A 23,858-nucleotide genomic window follows, 5' to 3' on the forward strand; every position below is an offset into this window, starting at 1 on the left:
ATCATTTTGTGACATCACACGCGGACGTTGAACATGCAGGTTGTTAGCTTCATAGCCAAAATTGACCTGCATGTTCTGACGACGAGCTGGGTGATTAACGTTAACGATGCGTGGGAAGTGCGCATGGTTAATGATATTGGGTGTACACACTAGATATTTTATTCTTCTGAGTAATATCTTTTAAAAGGTTGTTTAGTGTATATGGGGTTTAAGGGGCCCATGTCCCCATGTACTGTGATGATATCGGCCGAATTTGCTATATGATTATTGATTACATCGCATGGATGTAAACAATAAACCAAAGCGAACATCGTTTCAGGTCCACTGACAAATATAAAATATAACCATGCAGCTAGATAAAACAGAAAGCTAATAAGTATTCATAAAATGACATTCATCTCGTATTTGAAAAACCATACAGAAATTCACATAGGTTAATCTTAAATGGTTCTCAACTCCTTTGGTATTCAAACAAAGGGGGTTATTTTGGTTCACTCTTTCTGACAAAATTCCTTCTTAGATGGACAAAACCATGTGCACTGCAGGGGGGCAGATGTAAAATGTGCAGAGAGAATTAGATTCGGGTGAGTTATTTTGTTTCTGTGCAGGGAAAATACTGACTGCTTTATTTTTACGCTGCAATATAGATCTCCCTTTGTAGTAAAACCCCACCCAAATCTAATTCTCTCTGCACAAGTTACATCTGCCCCACCTGCAGTGCACATGGGTTTGTCCATCTAAGAAGGAATTTGTCAGAAAGAGTGAACCAAAATAACCCCCAAAGGGACATCAATAACACAGATGTGATTGTATAGCAGTGCTGCTCAAACACCAAGCAACTTTCCATCGCTAGGGGATCAACCACAAACAGTGCTTTGGTGTGGAAGAAAGTGCATCCGTGCTATCACAAATAATTTCTGGTAAAATCCCCAGCAGGAGGACAACGTTACCCAATCAGTGTATATAGGGGGTGATTCTGGTTGGTTTGCAAAAGCAAACTCCTTCTGCAGGTGGGGCAGATGTAACATGTGCAGAGAGAGTTACATTTGGGGGGAGTTATTTTGTTTCTGTGCAGGGTAAATACTGGCTGCTTTATTCTTACACTGGAATTTAGATTTCTGTTTGAACACACCCCACCCAAATATAACTCTCTGTACACATGTTACATCTGCCCCACCTGCAGTGCAGCATGGTTTTGTGCATTAAAGAAGGAGTTTGCTTTTGCAAACAAACCAGAATCACCACCGTAATCCATTTTGTGCTGCTTAGCAAGATGTCCTCGCAAAGATTGCAGATAGTTGGTAGATGGTGTAAGAATCCTCATTGTTGTGCAAGAAGCTGGTGCGGATAGTGGAATTTCCCACAACTTGCTCAGGTGGGAAAATGGCTGTAAGCCACTATGAGAGAGACACATGGGTTAATTAACCATGCCACGTGGAGATTTAAGCTCATAAAAATAAAGTAAAAACTGTATGTATAGCAGACCATCACATATAGACATTGAACCCTTTCACAATAAACCCAGGTCGCCCATTATATACAAGGCAACCCGGGTTTAACCCTTCTGACAAGGGCATAACTGCCATAGGTGCAGGGGGTGCAGCTGCTATGGGGCCCATCTTTACTGTCTAAGTAATGTTTTACATACATTTATTACCATCAGTTGCTAAATAGGGGGCCCTTACAAACTTTTGCTATGGGGCCTACGCATATATATATATATATATATATATATATATATATATATATATAGTTACGCCTCTGCTTTCTGATGGCCAGGGTCAAATTGTCAAATTTGTCGACCCGGGTTATTCAGTTTGATGTTATCACACTGCACCTTGACCCGTCAACCCGGCAACAACCTGGGATTTACAAATGGAAAAATAGGTTTTTAAGATCCAGAAACAGTTCACAGCGCTAACAAACTAAATAAAAAATCAAATAAAAAATCGTGAAAAATAAAGTGAACAAAATCAATGTGGGATTTAGTTGCAGTGTGAAAGGGGTATAGGTGATTACCGAATGTCCAATCAAAAAGAGAAGGAAAGACACCAGAGGTTGGGGTCACTAGTAAGAGGAGGGCACCATCCTTTGTTTCCCCTGAATGCCGGGAATGAGGCCGTGCAGGGCCAGATTAACTAGCCCCTCGGGAACCGGAGATACCGCCAAGCAAAGCTGGAACGTTTTCCCCATAGGACAACATAGGACCAGGTTCCAATGGCTGCCATTTCCTGCCTGGCATTACTGGTAGAACTCAGTCAAACCCAAATCGCTGGGCCTTCAGTCTGATACCAGGCTGGTCCATATGAGTTCATTCTAGAGATATTGCGGGTAAAGTGATTTTTATCATTTCTGAAATGTAATTTCATGGCTGTTCATGTTGTTTGAGGACAGATTTCTCTGTAACCAAACAGCCGAGTTTCACAGGACCAAAATAATTCAAAGCCTACATATAAATGGGTCAGTTGGTTCTGAAGATATAGCTGGTTGTTTAAGGGGGGGGGGGGGTGTTCTCTCCCCCTCACACCAGAAAATGCAGGTACTAGGCTGATGTAAAAGGGGCCAGCCCGGGAATGTCCCTGCATGATCCTGGGACCATATTCCCAGGTAAATCCCTGCATTTTCTGGTGTGAAAGGGGTATTATTTCAAATAGCCGGGACCTGCAGTGCTCTGAATACAGCCGGGCAGCCCCCGGCTGTCAATGGCTGTCCTTTCTGCCAGCGGCGGCTGTCCCCCAGTTACCGCGAGCATGTATTCCCCCCTTGGCAATGAGCATGTAATCCCACAGGGAACCCCTGGCAATGAGCATGTAGGTAAACAGCACTTATGTAGCATAATTTTAATAGGCATTATGGTGTTAGGCATAATACGTAGTGTGGCGAAACATGTAATAGGCATTATGGTGTACATTTTTAATGCGCAATGCCCCTGTTTATGAAGCATATTGTGCTTTATTGCTCAATCTTTTTGGTATAGTGTGTATTTTGGCTCAATCCATGTGGCAAAATGTGAATTCTGCCTTAATCTGTGTGGCATAGTGTGAATTTTGACTCAATCCGTGTTCCATAGTGTGAATTTTGGCTCAGTCGGTGTGAATTTTGGCTCATTCCATGTGGCATAATGTGTAAGAGGCAAATACAGTATAAGGGGGTAACTATTGTGTTGCATGATTTGTATAAGGGGTATATGGTGTGGTAAACTTAGGTGACCACATAAAAGGTGCTGAAATGTTGTCTACCAAGTTTCATCTTTCAGTATTTTTTTTTTATCACTGGAGTGCCGCCTCACCCCGCAAGTATCTTAGCACCTTTGGGGGCACCCGCCAATATATCTCCCTGGATTTTTCCTATGCCAGCACCCTGCCTTTTCCAGGCATATATAATAAGTTGAAAGTATTTACAGAAATAGAAACACACCCATGAGCAGACCACCGAAACAGAACATTGGTCACACTACCCACATTATTAGGTGCTGGCCACCACCCCTATTATTGTGCATAATAGGTCCTTGATCATTTTCAGCTCCAGGCCCATTTAGACCTTAATCTGACCTGTATACGGATAACACAATAACGCAGAGACACGGCACAGACACACAGGAAACCGGATACTGTATACTGAGTGAGGTACAAGATCGCGACTGTATACGGAGACCACAGTAACACAGACAGACGGCGCAGACACACAGGAAGTCGGATACTGTATACTGAGTAGGGTGGCCAATCCCGGGATCGGCGGGATCCCGGGATTTGGCCCCCAAAACGCCGGGATTTCAATCCCGGGATTGGAATTTCCAATCCCGGGATTTCGGGATTAAACTGCGCATGCGCAGTTTAATGCCGGGCAGCGTCTGAGCACTCAGACGCTGCCCGGCTTCTCCCATACCCCGCAGTGCGCAGCGTGACGAGGTCACGCTGCGAGGTCACGCTGCGCAGGGCACAGCCGCACGTCCACGGCTGCCCGCCCGCCCAGCGCTCCCGGCCACCCGCCCACCCAGCGCTGACGGCCGGCCACCCGCCCACCCAGCACTCACGGCCGGCCACCCGCCCACCCACCCAGCGCTCACGGGGACCCAGCGGCAGCGGTCCCTGTCCCTGCCACCCACCCAGCGGTCCCTGCCACCCACCCGCCCACCCAGCGGTCCCTGCCACCCACCCGCCCGCCCACCCAGCGGTCCCTGCCACCCAGCGGTCCCTGCCACTCACCCGCCCACCCAGCGGTCCCTGCCACCCAGCGGTCCCTGCCACCCAGCGGTCCCTGCCACCCACCCAGCGGTCCCTGACACACACCCACCCACCCAGCGCTCGGGCGGCCAGGGTGTTTTTTATTATTAGGGAAGCCAATCCCGGGATCCCGGGAATCCCGGGATTGAGCATTTTTCAATCCCGAATCCCGGGATTGAAAAAATGCCCCGGGAATGGCATCCCTAATACTGAGGGAGGTAAAAGATGGCGGCTATATACGGAATCCGGATAACACCAAATAAAATATAATAATAACACAATGACAATTTTCAGGTCACTTTTCTCTTTACGCACTTCTTTATACAGATAGAGTGGGCCTTGCTCTTGTAGGTGACGTCGGAAGATTCGCCATCCGCCATCCCCCGCCAGCTGCCGTGTCCCCGCCGCCTCGCCGACGGACGCCCAGGGTCCCCGCCACCCCCCCCCCCCCTAACCCTGTCTGTCTCTCTGAAGTGGAGACGGACAGGGTTCCCGTCCCCCCGCCAACGGGAAACTGAGACGCGCGTGCGAGACGCGCGCGTCTCAGTCAGATGGGGTGCCTCTCGCCAGATTTTGACGCTGGCGCAGCGGCAGCAAAAATGAGAGGCGCTCCATCTGTATTACACTATTTATCTGGTGTATTAGTTATGTGACAATCAGTTTTATGATAATTAATACTATTTATATGTTAAACAATTGTATTACACAAATGCCACCACCAGCCTCTGTCCTTCCCCCACTTATTCTTCTCGGGTATATAGATAATATTATCTATACAGAATATTTCCTGCTGAAAATAAATATATAGATAATATTATCAATATATAAAAATAAAAATCAGGTTGTTTCGATGTGTCCCTCCCTTGCCACGTGCTGGGTCTCGGGACTCGAACCTGCAACCTGTGGCTCCCCGTAGCTTGGACTAATAGACACGCGCCATTGTGCCAACCAACCAGAAGAGAATCTCTGTGTAACTCGTAGCTCCACTGCAGTGACGTCATCCGCTCTGTGCTGCACCATCGCCACCTATTGGCAGCTGATGGAACTACACCCGGAACGACTGTGTAATCCTTGCTTGCATACAGTACACTGAGCTCCGCTCCCGGTCATCTCCCTGCTTCTGCGGAAGTAGGGTCAGAGTGTCTGCTCCTGCCGCTGCTGCAGTGATGTGGGTCCCAGTACCTTGGATGAAAGAGGTGTGGGCCCCGGGTAGGATACCTCCTTACTTGGCACTCCTGCAGCCGGTCCCACTCGTCTTCCCTTGTTCACGGTCGGGAGTCTTCTCTTACTATGGGATGGGTACACAAACCAGAGGACACACTTTCTCTATCGATGCTTTATTCTAGGCCAGCAATGAGGGATGCCAGCTTCTGCTTTAGAACCTTGAACGGGATAAGCACCGTATAGCAGGGTATAACAATGTCAAAATACGGACAATATATGCATTACAAACAAGACATTCACTCTATGACAGTAATAGTAAGTATTCAATATTATCGCCAACACAAAATAGTTAAACTTCTCAAACTCTACTTATCACAACATACACATCAATAGATATTAGTCCCGCACCACCTATACCTATGTACCCGGGTACTATTGTTTACTAAGACCGGTCAGTCCTCAATGAGAGCCTATGCATAGGATTTAATTATGTCTATGGGACTCTGTACTTTCCTCATTTGGCCACCGGGTGGCAATATTGCTCCAGCAATCCCTTTCTTATTGTCTATCACAGTGGAATGGCAAAGTACTGGGTCCTGTCGATATCACGCTAGTCAAGGCTCCCTCTGAATCACTTGCAAGGACAGTATCTGCAACCTTCAGGTGGTGGACTGGGAGGCAGGGATAAGGTACCTGGGGCAAGATGCCAGCTCCCGCTGGATGCGAGCAGGCGTTCACCGGTCGCAGTGCACCCCGAAGGGAATTGCTAGTGTGGGCGCCAGGCGTTGCCACACTCCGCTACACTGGCATCGGCTATTGTAGGGCACTCTCTCTCTCTCTTGTATGCAGTTCCTGCTGGGCCTTGTAGTTCCCCCTGCTGCCGTACGGGCACCTGGTGATGGTGGATGTGGGGTGGGCAGAGCGGCTAGTTTGCCTTGCGTGGACACTCCCGGGCAGGGTATGGGTGGCTCCCTCTCCCTCTCTTGTGCCCCTGGGCTGCGTCACTGAGGGCTCTCTGCGACTTAGGGGCAGAGTACAGACGTCTCTCTCCCCTCCTGTGAGCTAGGTGCGGCACGTGGGTGTAGAGGGGTGCTGTTTGTGGGCTAGGTGCGACACGTGGGTGTAGAGGGGTGCTGTAGGGTGGCCTGGTGCCGGCTCTTTGGGGGGAAGTCTGCTGGTGGCCGCCTCTCCCTCTCCCTCTAACCCCGTCACTCTTACTTGCAGTTCGCCGGGGTCAGCGCCGCTCTCTCCTCTTCTCCCCGGCGATGAAGTCACTGCTCTCCCGCAGTCCTCGGCTCCCGGCGTCAGTGTCTCGCCTCGCTTCTCCTGGCGTCTGACGTCACTGCTGCGCCGCGGTCCTCTGTGCCCGGTGTAGCGTCTTCTCCTCTCCGGGGTCGGCGGGGGTCAGCCTGACGTCAGCCCCGTCTCCGACCTTCTCTCCGGCCGGCTGCAGACTCCTTCTCCCGCGTCTCACTGCTCTCACGCTGCTCCGGCTTCCTACCTCTCTCTCCCCGCCTCTTCCTCCTTCCATCCGGTAAGCTCCTGGCCCTGTCAGTCACAGACTGTCGGGGGCGGGTCAGGTTAACCCCCCGTGCACTGGTCACTATAGGTTCTGGGGCTTACATCCGCCCATACTTTTTCGTGGTCGTGTCCTCACGCCACACTATTGGAAACACAAGTCCAACCCGTTCAAAAGTTCTGAATCAATAAAGTCTCTATCACAGTCCACATACTTTCAGTAAGAAGAACAACCTACCGGCGTTATAGTAGTGTCATTTAAATGAACAATATACATAGACACTTATATACGTGCAACATTAGAACGGCATTATAAATAGCAGTGGAACCTATTTAGATACAATGCTGATAGTGCCCTAGGGCGTGGGACTTAAATATTGAGACCATGCTGGGAGTATACCCACAGCACAGTTGGGCCTCGTCTGGTACTCCGCTTCCGTGGACTTCGACCACTGCCCTCGGTTTCTTGGTGACCATGTAGGGCTCGGCCTCCCAGGTATGGCGGACTCTACGCCGTGGACGTCTGTTAACCATAGGGGTGCGGTAATTCCACTCCTCTTCAGCGACCGGCTTCTGTCCTCTATTGGCGGGGATGAGGTTCACTTCTGAGAATGAATGTCGCGAGACTGGCCTGGGGGAAATCGACGCCGCCATCTGCCCACTTTGACACCGATGGGCACGCCTGCGGAAAGGATACCTGTCGAGGTCCGGCCGATTTCTTCTCGCTGGCAGCCCATCTGGACCAGTCACGTCCACCGCTTTGGCACCCTTTTCCTCCTCTACCACGTCGAACTCCACCGTCTCGCCTTCTCTGAGACTGTACGAAGATTTCCGCGAGTGGCTCTTCCTAAGGGCTGTCCGGTGGACAAAAATGTCCTCCCTCGTGTCGTTCCGGTTGATGAAGCCATACCCCCTTCGGACGTTAAACCACTTGACCGTCCCTTGGGTACGCGGGGTCAGCACTCTCTCGCCCACTTGGCTCCCCTGGACACAGATGATATGCTGTTGGGTGAATTCTCCAGCCTGGTCTTGGTTAACTGGTTCTTGCCTTAACGCTGCAATCAGCTCCTCAGGGCAATTCCTTAATATATTCATGCCCAAGATGATGGGGGCGACTCTTCCTTCCCCGCAGGTGATTACTAAATACCCCTGCCTGGGCAAACGTGTCCGTCCAATTTGCAAATCGGCTTCCCAGTACCCGTTGCAGATGACCTCACGACCATTGGCAGCGACCACCGTCACTTGCGTGGGGGGCTGTCTAAGCGGGACTTCCTTTCCCCAATACTTTTGGAGAGTGGATAACTGGATCATGGAGACCTGTGACCCGGTGTCGATCGTGGCCGCTGCCTCTATTCCGTTGATTACCACTGGGATCTTCGGGCATTGTCCTACATATTGGGCCCACCATTCCTCCGGGTCTGGTTCTACTCCCGGTGCTCCCCCCGAGGTTCGGCCCTCTCCCTCGGGGCATTGGAGTTTAAATGGTCGGACGAGGGGCAGCTTCTCCCGACGTGCCCGTCCTCCTGCCAGTGTCGACAGATGGGCCGGCCTTGATTGTCGCCTTGGTCTGAGGCTTGTCTCTCATACTCCCGGGGTGGGTCCCATCGCCTCCGGTTTGACAGCTGCCTTCCGGCCCCCCATCTGGCTTCTTCATTGCCCGATGTGGTTTGTCGTGCCAGCTGGCGGATGTCCCGCTGCATAGCTGCCATCCCGAGGGCCAGGTCTTCTACCTGACGTTGGAGGGCCTGATCTGAGTCGTCCGCTGGTGGTTGGTCACCCTGATGGGGCCGATCCCTTGGCCGTGCAACTTGTTCGGAGCTCGTAGCTAGGAAACCACGAGCAACTGTCATCTCCGGGTATTCTATTTCGGGGTCGGTGTGATTTCCAATGGTTCGGATTGCAGTATTCTTGAAGTCGGCAAAGGGCTTCCCCGGCATCTGCATCTTGAGGATCCGCAGCTGGGTTTTAATGTTAGGGTCTGCCACTCCCTCTACGAACTGGAGAGTGAGTGCCTCATCGCCGTTACGCACTTCATCCTTGTCAGCCGCTTGGATGAGCTTCAGAGTCTTCTGTAGGCTTAGGGCGAAATCGCGGAGGGTTTCGCCAGGTAATTGCTTTCGACCATAGAGCTGCATCTTCAACTCCGGGAGGGTGGTGGTCTCGAAGATCGCGGCCAGCCGAGTCAAGATCTGGTCGGTGTCCTTCTTTTGGCCGTCGTCCCACGATTCGACCTCGCTGAGGGCAGAGCCCGTGAGTTGACCGATTAAGATTTGTACCCTCTGCTCTTCGCTCGGGGTGTAGAGCTGGGCCAGTGACTTCATCTGGTTTTTGAACGCCGTGAACGTGGCGCCCTTGTTGGCGTCCCCACTGTAGGTCAGCATCCATGGGGCCCCGAAGTAGTAGGGTAGTGTGACGGGAGTATGAGCTGCTGCTGCTTGGGCAGGTAATGCCACTGGGGCCACCACCTGTTGGTCAGCGTTGGGGGCTACAGGGGCTGCCTGCCCACCCCCGGCCTGTGGTGCTTCCATCCTAGGTTTAGATTATACTCCGACTTGACCGTATCCTGTTCGTGACGCCACGAAAGATGTGGGCCCCGGGTAGGATACCTCCTTACTTGGCACTCCTGCAGCCGGTCCCACTCGTCTTCCCTTGTTCACGGTCGGGAGTCTTCTCTTACTATGGGATGGGTACACAAACCAGAGGACACACTTTCTCTATCGATGCTTTATTCTAGGCCAGCAATGAGGGATGCCAGCTTCTGCTTTAGAACCTTGAACGGGATAAGCACCGTATAGCAGGGTATAACAATGTCAAAATACGGACAATATATGCATTACAAACAAGACATTCACTCTATGACAGTAATAGTAAGTATTCAATATTATCGCCAACACAAAATAGTTAAACTTCTCAAACTCTACTTATCACAACATACACATCAATAGATATTAGTCCCGCACCACCTATACCTATGTACCCGGGTACTATTGTTTACTAAGACCGGTCAGTCCTCAATGAGAGCCTATGCATAGGATTTAATTATGTCTATGGGACTCTGTACTTTCCTCATTTGGCCACCGGGTGGCAATATTGCTCCAGCAATCCCTTTCTTATTGTCTATCACAGTGGAATGGCAAAGTACTGGGTCCTGTCGATATCACGCTAGTCAAGGCTCCCTCTGAATCACTTGCAAGGACAGTATCTGCAACCTTCAGGTGGTGGACTGGGAGGCAGGGATAAGGTACCTGGGGCAAGATGCCAGCTCCCGCTGGATGCGAGCAGGCGTTCACCGGTCGCAGTGCACCCCGAAGGGAATTGCTAGTGTGGGCGCCAGGCGTTGCCACACTCCGCTACACTGGCATCGGCTATTGTAGGGCACTCTCTCTCTCTCTTGTATGCAGTTCCTGCTGGGCCTTGTAGTTCCCCCTGCTGCCGTACGGGCACCTGGTGATGGTGGATGTGGGGTGGGCAGAGCGGCTAGTTTGCCTTGCGTGGACACTCCCGGGCAGGGTATGGGTGGCTCCCTCTCCCTCTCTTGTGCCCCTGGGCTGCGTCACTGAGGGCTCTCTGCGACTTAGGGGCAGAGTACAGACGTCTCTCTCCCCTCCTGTGAGCTAGGTGCGGCACGTGGGTGTAGAGGGGTGCTGTTTGTGGGCTAGGTGCGACACGTGGGTGTAGAGGGGTGCTGTAGGGTGGCCTGGTGCCGGCTCTTTGGGGGGAAGTCTGCTGGTGGCCGCCTCTCCCTCTCCCTCTAACCCCGTCACTCTTACTTGCAGTTCGCCGGGGTCAGCGCCGCTCTCTCCTCTTCTCCCCGGCGATGAAGTCACTGCTCTCCCGCAGTCCTCGGCTCCCGGCGTCAGTGTCTCGCCTCGCTTCTCCTGGCGTCTGACGTCACTGCTGCGCCGCGGTCCTCTGTGCCCGGTGTAGCGTCTTCTCCTCTCCGGGGTCGGCGGGGGTCAGCCTGACGTCAGCCCCGTCTCCGACCTTCTCTCCGGCCGGCTGCAGACTCCTTCTCCCGCGTCTCACTGCTCTCACGCTGCTCCGGCTTCCTACCTCTCTCTCCCCGCCTCTTCCTCCTTCCATCCGGTAAGCTCCTGGCCCTGTCAGTCACAGACTGTCGGGGGCGGGTCAGGTTAACCCCCCGTGCACTGGTCACTATAGGTTCTGGGGCTTACAGAGGCTTCCAGAATATCAGGCTCATGGGGAGGTAAGCAGAGGGGAGGACATTTAACTCCTAGCAGGTTACTATGTGGAAGGGGGTGGGGGTCTTTTGTGTACACAATCATGCTACAAATAAGATGTAATAACAGGTCTGGGGGGTTTGGTTACTGAAGTACTGCTGTTCTTCTGGAGGGGAGGGGGGGGGGCGTTGGACTGGAAGTGCTGCTTTTCTACTTGGGGAGGATTTACTGGAAGTGCTGCTGTTCTATTGGGGGGGGGGGGGGTTTACTGGAAGTGCTGCTGTTCTGCTGGAGGGGGTACTGGAGGTGCTGCTGTTCTATTGGGGGGGGGGTGGGATACTGGAAGTGCAGCTGTTCTACTGGAGGGGGGTCTGGATGTGCTACTGTTCTACTGGAGGGGAGTACTGGAAGTGCTGCTGTTCTACTGGGGTGGGTGTATGGAAAGTGCTGCTGTTCTACTGGGGGGGGGGTTACTGGAAGTGCTTCTGTTCTACTGGGGTGGGTGTATGCTGCTGTTTTGCTCGAGGGGGGGGGGTGTACTGGTAGTGCTGCTGTTCTACTGGGGGGGGGGGTATTGGTAGTGATGCTGTTATAGTGGGGGGAGGGGGCACTGGAAGTGCTGCTGTTGTGCTGGGGGGGGTACTGGAAGTGCAGTTCTACTAGGGGAGGACACTGGGAGTGCTGTTCTTCTATGGTTGCGGGGGGGGGGGGTGATATTTAAGCTGCTGTTGAGTGATCGTGGGGGGGTGGTAAATTACCTGTGCTGCTGAAGCCTCTCACATCCTGCTCTGTCCCACACTTATAAAATCTTTCACACCTGACCACGCACTCCATCTGTAGCCTTTGCTGCCGTGCCTGCCTCTACCTCCATTGCCATGGCCCTGGCTCGGTCTGGGAGGCGAGGCTCCGGACTGCATGAAGGAATTCCTATTTCCAAACTTATGTAAAGTACAACGGAATATGCTGCGCTATATAAGAAACTGTAAATAAATAAATAAATAATATGTGTTTCAGCACTGTATATGTATTCTCTATGTGTGTGTGTTGGCAGTGTGTTTATATGCTATATATCGCGTGAACATCCCATTTTTTTGGGACGTTCCGGGGCCGGCAGTGGCAGAAGGGTGAAGTTGGTAGTCCCCCGTATTACCCGACGCTGGGCGCATCTATTCCTGCAGGCAGAGGGACTGACTGGCCAGCAGCTCACAGCGCATAATATGATGTAACAATGGGCCTTATTTTGGTTCATTCTTTCTGACAAAATCCTCTGGGCTATGGTGACTCGGCTTCCTCAGGAGAAAGTCCCAATTAAACACTACAGGAGCCTGTCTGATTTTTATTTTTCAGCCCAAATAATCCCGCTTACCTCTCCTTAGTGGAAAATCACTTTTTTCTCTCTGCAAGATGCTGATACAGGGTCAGGTTGAGAAAGGGCAGAGCAGCCCAGACCATCCAGTTCTGCACATTTACAGGGCTACAGTGGCCGATGACCATTCAGACAGTTTGACAGGTCCCCAACTTGTCTCTCTACACTCCTGTCTGTCACATCCAATCAGCAGCCGTTCCCATTTTAACGGGCCACTGGTTGCCTAAGACGGCCATTGTCTCACATAGCAGACATTGACTGGATCAGTCAGAAGACAACTTTATAGACCCAAACTCTGAGATCTGACTCCACTAAGATGATGTTTTGTTTCATTCCCAATTCCGAGTCTGGAAGGACAACGTGCCTGCACTCGGATCTGCTCCGGAAGTCCTGAGTTCGGGTGGGTTTGGTTCCAGGAAACCAAACCTGCTCATCTGTAATATAGATATGTCTCACCTAAGGTGTACTTGTGAAGCTGGTGGCCATATTAAATCTTTTAAAAGACCATGTTTGACTTCAACAAAAAAAAGTTTGCCTGCTTCCACTTTTAAATAAAAACATGCAACCCCTTTTTATACATAAATATTTTTAATATTTTTTATTTTTTTGCGTCAATATTAATCTGTTGTGTGATTTGCTTTCTGCCGGTAATTGAATGTAGGTGACCTCAGAGTCCGATGTGACAAATGCGTTGGAGGTGGCCCGTTCCAAGTTTGGAGGAGTGAATATTGTGGTGAACTGCGCAGGGATTGCCGTAGCTATAAAAACCTACAACAAAAGCAAACAGAGGCCGCACAGCTTGGAAGATTTCCAGAGGGTCATAAATGTAGGTTTAAACGATATTAGAACTATATTTTCTATTTTCTCTGTTTGTATAAGCTATTGTATTAAAACCTGTATTTTGGAAGAATTTCTACAGTTTTCAATCATTTTGAGTGTGAACAAATAATGGGCCTGATTCAGACCCGATCGCAGGGCGGCCGATTATCGGACCACTGCACATGGTATGCGGTTAACATGCGCAAGGTCCCCCTGGGAATGAATACAGTCTGCATCAAGGCCAATATACGCTGCAGCATCAAACATCAACTTGGATAATTTAGCGATTAAATTACATTAGTACTGGTTTTTGGTGGTAAGATAAAAAGGGATGCGGTCAATATGCCGGCGGTCTAAATATCGACGCCGGAATCCCGACCGCCGAAATGCCGGCACTTTGTCCACGACAACCATAGAGGGAGAATAAAATAGTGTGCCCGTGCTACGGTGTGCCCGCAAGGGGGGTCGTTCCACAGCCCCCCCTTGTTGGCATTGCGGCGGTCGGGATTCCGGCGTCGGTATTCCGACCGCCGGCATATCATACCGGACCCGATAAAAGTTGTTGTTTTAAGTTATTTGCTATTCTTAGGTGAACATTGCCGGAACTTTTAATGTTATTCGTCTAGCGACAGCAGAGATGGTGAAGAATGAGCCAGATGTTGATGGACAGAAAGGAGTCATCATTAATACTGCCAGCATCGCTGCCTTTGATGGACAGGTCAGGCTTTTTTTTATTTTATTTTTATGCAATGACCTAAAATTTTGGAGTATGAGAAAGATGTGTTGCGTCATCAGTATGTATTTGTGTGTTGGATACATTCCTCCTACAGTAAATGGAGGGTCTGTCTCTGAGTTGACCTAGAGTGGTGGCAATTCCAGCTAGAAGAAATCCATGCGACTATCCCCCTGCATTCAGCGACCATGACATCTCTGCAGCCTTCAGCTTGTGACAGCGACATCATTACATTCCTTTGCATCTGCCCCAACCCATTCCTTCATGTGGGAGATCCTCCTGAAACCTCTAAACAGGCTGCAGCTTTGTATACATGGTCAGGGGACACTTATACTATGTGCAGACACCTCACTACCAACCAGTGAGGCCCATTCATCCTTAACTCAGGAGAGATAACGATGCTTATGATTCCAGTTGCTTGTAATCGCTTTCGGTTGTGTACATAGGGGTATGGGTCATAGGGTCGACATATATTTAGGTTTTGACCACTTAAGAGCAACACATGAAATAGGTAGACGTGGGTTGGAAAGTCAATACAACTGATACATTAAGTCGACATGAGTTTTTCACGTTTTTTTGTTTTGTTCCGAATTTCGCTGTAAGTCGACATGAACCCCATATCAGTGTACCGCGTCCCTTCGCATGGCTCGCTGTGCTTCGGATCCTATCGTATTCTCCTTCCACGCCCTAGTGGATGGTCAGGTCAGCTAAAAATAAAAACCATGTGAAAAACGCATGTCGACTCTCCCATTGTCGACCTAATGCTTGTGTAGACCTAAGACCTGTCAACCGTTAGTGGTTGACCTAATGTATGTTGACCTTTATAGTGCCAACCTAGCGGCTGTATCCCGTACACAGATGCGGACTCTTTAACCTTTACATCTGCAAACTATTCCTTGTGCAGATTGTGATAGTGATTTGTGTGCACATGCGTACACAGCTGCAAATGTATTTATTTTTTGTGGACTTTGGACTTGCTAATCATGTCAAGTGAAGTGAGACAAACGCTCACATCACATCCACCAGCGCCATGGCAACTGCATACATATACTCAGCCTTGGCGCAAAAGCATAGGGCCTAATTCAGACCTGGTTGCTCATCTGCAAAGTTGCAGATGACTGCAACTAGATAGCCGCCGCCGAGACAGACAGAAAACCTGCGCAAATCTGTGAGTTCCAGTCTGTGTACATGTGAGTAAGTCTGACCCTTCTACAGTTCTGCGACAGGCTGACCGAAGCACGCACTGGCGTCACACTCTGCGACAGGCTGACCGAAGCACGCACTGGCGTCACACATCCTCCCTTAAAACGCCTGGGCAGGCCTGCATTTTTCTTTTTGGACACTCAGTTAAAAAAAAAAGTTTGGTTACCACCCCCCAAACGCCAGCTTCCTGTCAATCCAGTTTGCTATTTGGGCTCGCGCATGCGCACTACGATTTGTGCACATGAATATCATTCCATGATCAAACGGATTGCAAATTCGCACAACAGCGATCAACTTTGAATCAGGCCCATAGACTTCCGAAATGAGTGTCTGATCATGAAGAGTGGACGCGCCAATAGAGACACTGGAGGCGTGTTTCTCTATGTACATGATCTCATCTGATTATGGAAACTGGATTGACCCGTCTTTCTGCTTGCCGACATTCCCTGTTTCCTACATTAAACAATACCTTCCTGTCAATAACTGCGCTGAAATTCTCATCGAGAGCGGCATCGCAACTCTACCGCGGTGCATGTACAGTCTACCATTAATTGCTCAGTCTTGTGGACATTGACCATGTATTCAAGCTGGAATTGGGCCCTGTGTGTATTGTGTTTTCTCCTTTGGACTCTTTAGCAAACAAAGCACTTTTTTTTTTTTCTCAAATGGACAAAACCATGCTGCACTGTAGGTGGGGCAGATGTAACGTGGGAACCAACCCCCAGTGCTGTGAGGCAGTAATACTAACCATTACATCGTCCATGCTGCTGTTTTTGTTCCTACACAATTGTTAAGTTCTGGGTAGCACAGTAATCTGTCCCTCTCCCCCTCTAATTCTTGTGTTTAGCTAAGGACATGTAAGATAAATGTGTAACTGGTGATTGCACAAGGAAGCAGGTGGAGATCCTGAGGTCCAACGGCACCGTGCTCCTCTCTGGTGTAGTGTGATTTCCCAGCATGGTTTATTTTATATGTATATGAAATTGCCTACTTCTGGTTATTTGTAATGTGTCACATGAGCTTTGCTGTATTGGTCACATTGTGTACTGTTGCAGGTTGGACAGGCGGCCTACTCTGCCTCCAAAGGGGGAATTGTAGGAATGACGCTCCCTATCGCTCGAGATCTGGCTCCACTTGGCATCAGAGTCGTGACCATCGCTCCTGGTACTTTCCTTTTTATATCTGTTTTACTTGCATAAATGTGACCTGCTAGGGCAGGGAAGGGGAACCTTTGGCCTTCAACTGTTGTTGAACTACACATACAAGCATGCCGTGCAACTATTTAGCATTGTCAAAAAGCAAAACTGTAGCAGAGCATGCTGGGATGTTTACTTCAGCAACAACTGGGAGCCAAAGGTTCCCCATCCTTGCACTAGGGAACCATTTGTTTATACTACCTGATGCCTACACATAGGGAAGGCAGCCATTTTGTGTCCAGCACTAATGTTCTTGGGAATGATGCCTAGTCATACATCTATGACCAGCCCTACATGGATAGTAGTTGGGGGATTCTTCAGTGAGGTCATTTATTGCTGGCAATAAAGTTACGTTTGCCAGGCATCCTTGTGATTCTCCCCCCCCCCCTCAACTTATTCATATGGGACACCTGTAGTAAAGAAAGAGGGTCCCAATTATATAGATATAAGTAGTTTACATAAAGTCAGCAGCCATTTTATTTCTTAAGCAACTCTTTATGCAATTGCAGCCAGGAAATTCACTACAAACTATAAATTCTGATTAGAGTTTTTGTGAAATAGAATGCATTACCACACAAAATGGCTGCCTATGTTGTGTCTGTGACTGATGCTCTCTGTGAGACTGTTACAGCTGAGGAAGCCTGATTCAGATGCGTTTGCAGTGCTAACAAAGCAGCAGCAAACTGTGAGGCAGCCGCCTACAAGCGAACAAACGTCCATCAAAGCCATCACAACATGCTCGGCAACTGAGTGCGAGTGGTCCCATTGTGCCTTCATGGCTGTTCAAGAATACACATGGGAGTTGTGATGGCGCCGTTTTTTTTATGCATATAAGACCGCCTTGTTTTTGCAGACACTCCCCGCTGTCTCCGTGACTGAGTTTTCACTGCGAGCAGCATTGCAAGTTTACCTTGGTGCCGTGTGCTGTCTCCCTGTTGTACACTTGTAAAATTGTTCCTCCTTAGTCAAGACTAGATATGAGTGACTTGTTGTGCTATTCTTACTCTAGGAAAGGTTTAAATGATTAATAATGACCCTTTTTTCTTGTAATGTTCCCAGTGAGGCGTTATGGAGTCTGGTCCCCCCGCTAAAGCCCCATACACACTGGGTGATTTTGAGTTTAAAGCAGCTCAGTTTGTTGTACGAGCCGCTTTCCCCTCCAAAGCGGCCTAGTGTGTACGGGAGAGTGGTGATGCGCGCTCTGGCATCATCGCCAGCTGCCGGCACTCATCTGCTGGTATTACCAGCAGATGAGACCGGGTGGACCGCTTTCCATAGCTTCCTACTATGGAAAGCTGTCCACCCCCTGGAGAAATCACTGGGCAGGGGGAAATTTTTCTTGTGTAAGATTTTTTCTGTGCTCCGGAACACTGTAAAATGTCACCGAATATTCTGTCTTTCCAGGCTTGTTCGCAACCCCTCTCCTCCTTGGGCTCCCTGAGAAGGCAAGAGAATTCCTGGCCAAGCAAGTACCTTTCCCCAGCCGACTGGGCCACCCTGAAGAGTATGCCCACCTGGTACAAACCATTGTAGAAAACCCCATGTTGAATGCAGAAGTCATTCGTCTGGACGGTGCCCTTCGTATGCAGCCTTAAAGTTAGAATCTTACGGGGAACCACCAAACCTTCCGTCCACGTCTTAAAGCATCGCTACCGGGTTACACATGGAGTTGTAAGGCTATGGTGGCATTGATGCCAGGAATGTACCCAGAAATCTATCACTAGATTATTCTAGAAGACGTGGAAGGCCAGCAAGATTTTCTGGAACTGTGATTTTGACCTAATTCTGTTTATGCGGTTTGTAGGATAAAATTAGTTTTCTGATTATCGGATGCTTCTGCTCTTTGATTCATTTTGTTCTTCTCATTGAACATAACAAGTGTTCATTTGGTGTGGGTGGAAATGCATAAGGAACGTCATGTGATACATAACACCAATGGAAACAAATAAACTATGGAAATACATCGGATAACAAATGCATTTTTTTTCTTTTTAACAATTTTATTTACAGTTTCTTATATAGCGCACACATATTCGGCAGCGCTTTTACAGAGAATATTTGAACAATCACATCAGTCCTTGCCCCAGTGGAGCTTACCATCTATATTCCCTACCACATGTACGCACACATACAGATGTTCTAGGTTTAAGGGATTGTGGTAGGAAACCGGAGTACCCAGAGGAAACCCACACAGGTATGGGGAGAATATACAAACACTGCACAGTTAGAGCCATGGTGGGAATTGAACCCATGACCTCAGTGCTGTGAGGCAGTAATGCTAACCATTACACCCATCCATACTGCCCACTTAGCCCATGGTAACATGATTCCACAGCCATGTTAATATTGCAAACGGGGTGTGTGATGGGGAGAAGGGGGAATAGAGTGAGGTAGGGGGTGTTTAATGGGTAGCAGGGAGTGTGTGATGGGGAGCGGGGGGCAGAGAGTGTGGTGGCTGGGGCAGGGTCTGTGTGATTGGGAGAGGGGGGCATGCAATGGGACACAATTGCATATGAAAAATCTCATTGAGGGTAATCTAACTGAGTATGGAACTGGAGAAATGTTTGAATACCCAGAATACCAATGATTCCCTCAAATTTACCATTTCATTTTAAACAAGTCCAGTTCCCGATAAGTTTGCTTTGCCATGTCCATAAATAAAGCACAAGATCAAACACCTAATGTAGCTAGAGTTGATCTAAGTGGGGAATGTTCTTCCCAGGACAACTTCTTGTGGCCCTTTCGCGTGTTACATAAAAAAATATATATATATATCTTTTTGTATTCATGTCCAGAGGAAAAATTACAAATGTGGTCGATTAAAGAAATATATTATAAGTTTTATGTAAAAACATCACTGTTACTAGAAATAATGTACCTGTGCAAAGCAGAAGGGCGGCTCACTAGTAAGGAATAAGAACAAGGCTTTCCCTTTAGTGTAGAAACAAGTCTGCAGGTGACCACTAGGTGCCGCTAATGCCTAGCAATGCTTTGTAATCAAAATTGGGCCAAATTCACTAAGGTAGCATTAGAACAAGAAAATATATAATTCAAGAATATACTGTTTTTATTATAGGCTGTGTAGTTTATAAAGTAGAAAACCATTTTCAAGAAAGCCCTTTTTTTTTTATTAAGAAAAATTTATAGTGAAAGCATACCTCCCAACATTTTGATTTTAGAAGTCTGGATGCTCGCATGGCTGAAAAAGGGGTGTGCCCTATGTCACAGGGGGCACGGCCTTACAAGGATACCGTCACTACAGGAGCATGGCCAGCTCTGTGTAAGCTGTCTCTGTCTCATGCAGTGCGGTCCTTTTGCCTGCCAGTGCGGTCCTTTTGCATGAGATTTATCGCATGCGATCCCACAGATTGCTTCTGCAGCAGGGACGACTGCTGTCAATCACATTCAATTTGGATGCTTTTCATGCGATTGATCGCTGCAATCGCATGCAAAGAGCCCAAATTGCATGTCAATAATCCTATAGTATGGGGACCTGACCCCTCCCTTCTATAAAGGCCCCATATACTTGTGTAACATATCTAAGGCTCAAGTCGCATGTGATTTCCCTTGAACTCCCCCGGCAGCTTCTTGGAAGTTCTTCAATGCAATTTTATAGTTGATCTATTGTCACATGCGATTTATCGCAATGCATTCACATTGCCATACATTTAATCTGATGCGCTGGACTACAGGATGCTAGGTGGTTGACAAATCATAGCTGTAAGTGCCCAAACACACCCCGTCCTCCTGGCTGCACACTAAACTGCCCACATACTTTCAGAATGTGGGCAGACGGGATTGAAATGCCGGCATCCTAATTGATGTTGGAATTCTGGCATCGGTCTTATGACTGTTGGCATCCCATTGAAAGATGAGAGCATGATGGTCTGGTCTGCAACAGACATCAGATGGAACACCAGTTCAGTACACAAATAGCGTACTGGACCGATGGCGTGCATGCGCATAAAGGCTGAATGTATTATACTTTTATGGTAGTGACCACCATACTTTTTGAGGCTTCAGCTGTCATGGTTCCATGATTGTATTCCCCCCCCACCGCCCATTACGCCAACCATTACTCTCCCCCCCCCCCCCCTGATTATTACAAGGCAATACTATAATCTCCAAAAAATCACTTTAAAAACAAAAACCTAATGGGCTAATATTTTTCCAAATATGCTGATATTTGTTTAATTAAACCAAGCATACCTCCAAACATCTTCAATGTAGAAATCACACGGCTCAGGAAAATGGGTGTGGGCCTATGCCATAGGGGGATCCACATTTTACATCACTACGGGTGCATGGCCAGCACTGTCGTTCTGGTCATGCCCCCAGCCCCTCTGCCTCTCTAAATAGATGCTGGACGGTCCTGCGATAAGCGAGACAGTTGGGGGGGAATGAATTATATTAAAGCTATTTAATCTTTATTTAGTATAATTTTATGTACATTTTTCATATTTGTCAATAAAATTAATATGGTTAAATATCTATAATGTACATAATTTGGTCATTAAAAATATATCCCCTAGACATTAGATAAGAGGTGGGCAGAGCCTGGCAGCTGCTGGAAGGTTAGTTTCCAACAGGTAATGGCAGGCCCTCAGGGGCTACTGTACTGCCAGAACTTCCAGACCAGCAGCCACAATGGCCGCTCTTGAATGGCTATTGGTCTGCGGCCTCCTCTTGGCTCACGACTGGTTCCATATGTAAAATGCCACCAATGCTGTCTCTGCCTGGCTGACATTTGTTGCTCCAACTGCAATAAGATGGTGGCGGGGACCTATCCCAGGTTCCCCAATTTCTGGTGGCAGGCTCCTCTGAAGCGGTCACAGCCGATGCCCTGCTGCATGGCATTTATGTGTTTTCTCCACAATTGTACAAGATCGCAGGCTACAACCCTTCCCTCATTCAGTCCAGAGGAAGAGTACCGATACTTGGTAATGTGACTGGATAGAGCTACACCTCCAGTCCCCCACAAGACAATAGGTCCATCATGATGGTATGATGATGACACACATCCAGCTGGTCACATGGTTGTTAATAAGTCAAAAGTGTACAAAATTGTATTTCTACTTTCTTCACAACATTTTTCTATTATTATTCAAGGAGACATTGTGGCATATAGTAATCACTACAGGCCCATGTAGCCTTATATCCAACACAGCATGCAGGGGAGTGGCAAGGGGCAATACTGGTGGAGCATGAGCTCCAGTTGCCAAAAACTTCAGAGGCTGCGCTGCAGGCTGCTGCCAGGACCATTACCCACAGTGCAGCTACCTTGGCCTAGCCAGTGCTGGGCTCTTCCCTGATACAGCCCTGGTTGAGCACACACCAACGATCATGTCACCACACATAGGGGGTATTCTGGTTGATTCCATCAGATGCAAATTCGCACCCTTGCTAGTCAACTAAACCCTGCCTTGAGAATGGTGGTATGCTGGCCCACCATTTGCAAGGCACATTAGTTCGCACTGGCTTTGAATGGATGTTTTACATAAACATCCATTTGCAGCCTGTGAGGTAATACCTAAATCATTCAATGGTCAGTGACCATCGAATAAGGTGGAACATGCACGCATATGTAAGGTTGCTCTGAACAACCTTACATATGCGTGCATGTTCAGAAGGCAGTGGGCGGGCTGCTGACATCTGGTGATATTAGCTGCCCGCCCCCACGTGATCGGCCCATTAGCATGAGATCGCCCATGAAACGCCGGCCGCTCCCATATGCTAATGGGACGCACCACGGTACTGACTCATTTGCTGGTATAAACAATACAGGCCTGATACAGGACCTTGGAGAGTGCCCCGCATTTGTTCCTGAGCCCTCAATAACAAGGACTACAGCATCTAGACCACTAGGGACACAGCCGATATAGGGGCAGATGTATCGGGTGCCGGACGGGGTCCCGACAGGCATTTACCCGACGTCGGGATCCCAACTGTCAAAACACCGACAGCCGGGTTCCCGACGGCCGTCGGCTATTTTCCCTCGTGGGAGTCCACGCGAGCCACCGTGCCCGCAGCGAGCCCGCAAGGGGCTTTGTTGCGCTTGCCATGCTGTCTGGGTACGGCCAGTCGGGATCCCGACATTGGGCTAATGACTGTCGGGATCCCGACTGTCGGACTCCTGTACCACACCCGATGTATTAAGTCTGGAGAAGAGATAAACTGGAGATAGAGTGAAAGGAAATAAAGCACCAGCCAATTAACTGTGTTTGAAAATGACAGTTGGGAGATGATTGGCCGTTGCATTATCTCCAGTTTATCTCCAGTATATCTGTTCTCCGGGCTTAATACATCTGCCCCATAGTTAACTAGTTACCGATATCATTTCGTGACATCACACTCGGACGTTGAACATGCAGGTTGTTAGCTTCATGGCCAAAATTTACCTGCACGTTCTGACGACGAGCTGGGTGATTAACGTTAACTATACGTGGGAAGTGCGCATGGTTAATGATACTGAGTGTACACACTAGATATTTTATTCTTCTGAGTAATATCTTTTAAAAGGTTGTTTAGTGTATATGGGGTTTAAGGGGCCCATGTACCCATGTACTGTGATAATATCGGCAAAATTTGCAATATGATTATTGATCGCATGGATGTAAACAATAAACCAAAGCGAACATCGCTTCAGGTCCACTGACAAATATAAAATATAACCATGCAGCTAGATAAAACAGAAAGCTAATAAGTATTCATAAAATGACATTCATCTCGTATTTGAAAAACCATACAGAAATTCACATAGGTTAATCGTAAATGGTTCTCAACTCCTTTGGTATTCAAACAAAGGGGGTTATTTTGGTTCACTCTTTCTGACAAAATTCCTTCTTAGATGGACAAAACCATGTGCACTGCAGGGGGGGCAGATGTAAAATGTGTAGAGAGAATTAGATTTGGGTGAGTTATTTTGTTTCTGTGCAGGGAAAATACTGACTGCTTTATTTTTACACTGCAATATAGATCTCACTTTGAAGTAAAACCCCACCCAAATCTAATTCTCTCTGCACAAGTTACATCTGCCCCACCTGCATTGCACATGGGTTTGTCCATCTAAGAAGGAATTTGTCAGAAAGAGTGAACCAAAATAACCCCCAAAGGGACATCAATAACACAGATGTGATTGTATAGCAGCGCTGCTCAAACACCAAGCAACTTTCCATCGCTAGGGGATCAACCACAAACAGTGCTTTGGTATGGAAGAAAGTGCATCCGTGCTATCACAAATAATTTCTGGTAAAATCCCCAGCAGGAGGACAACGTTACCCAATCAGTGTATATAGGGGGTGATTCTGGTTGGTTTGCAAAAGCAAACTCCTTCTGCAGGTGGGGCAGATGTAACATGTGCAGAGAGAGTTACATTTGGGGGGAGTTATTTTGTTTCTGTGCAGGGTAAATACTGGCTGCTTTATTCTTACACTGGAATTTAGATTTCTGTTTGAA

The 23,858-nt window shown here is 48.5% G+C and overlaps 1 protein-coding gene across 1 annotated transcript; it reads left to right on the forward strand.

Moving 5' to 3' along the window:
* The first annotated feature begins 9,646 nt into the window (after nucleotides 1–9,646).
* LOC146056594 (3-hydroxyacyl-CoA dehydrogenase type-2-like) lies at nucleotides 9,647–18,366 on the forward strand. The gene is made up of 6 exons (XM_083168419.1): nucleotides 9,647–9,694; nucleotides 11,083–11,112; nucleotides 13,114–13,278; nucleotides 13,861–13,989; nucleotides 16,263–16,371; nucleotides 17,808–18,366. Exons 1-6 carry the CDS (start codon nucleotides 9,647–9,649, stop codon nucleotides 17,996–17,998), a joined length of 672 nt encoding a protein of 223 aa, XP_083024545.1. The 3' UTR covers nucleotides 17,999–18,366.
* The last annotated feature ends 5,492 nt before the right edge of the window (nucleotides 18,367–23,858 follow it).

Source organism: Crinia signifera, unplaced genomic scaffold (assembly GCF_055691185.1).
Source record: "Crinia signifera unplaced genomic scaffold, ASM5569118v1 HAP2_SCAFFOLD_83, whole genome shotgun sequence".
Classification (NCBI taxonomy): Eukaryota; Metazoa; Chordata; class Amphibia; order Anura; family Myobatrachidae; genus Crinia; species Crinia signifera.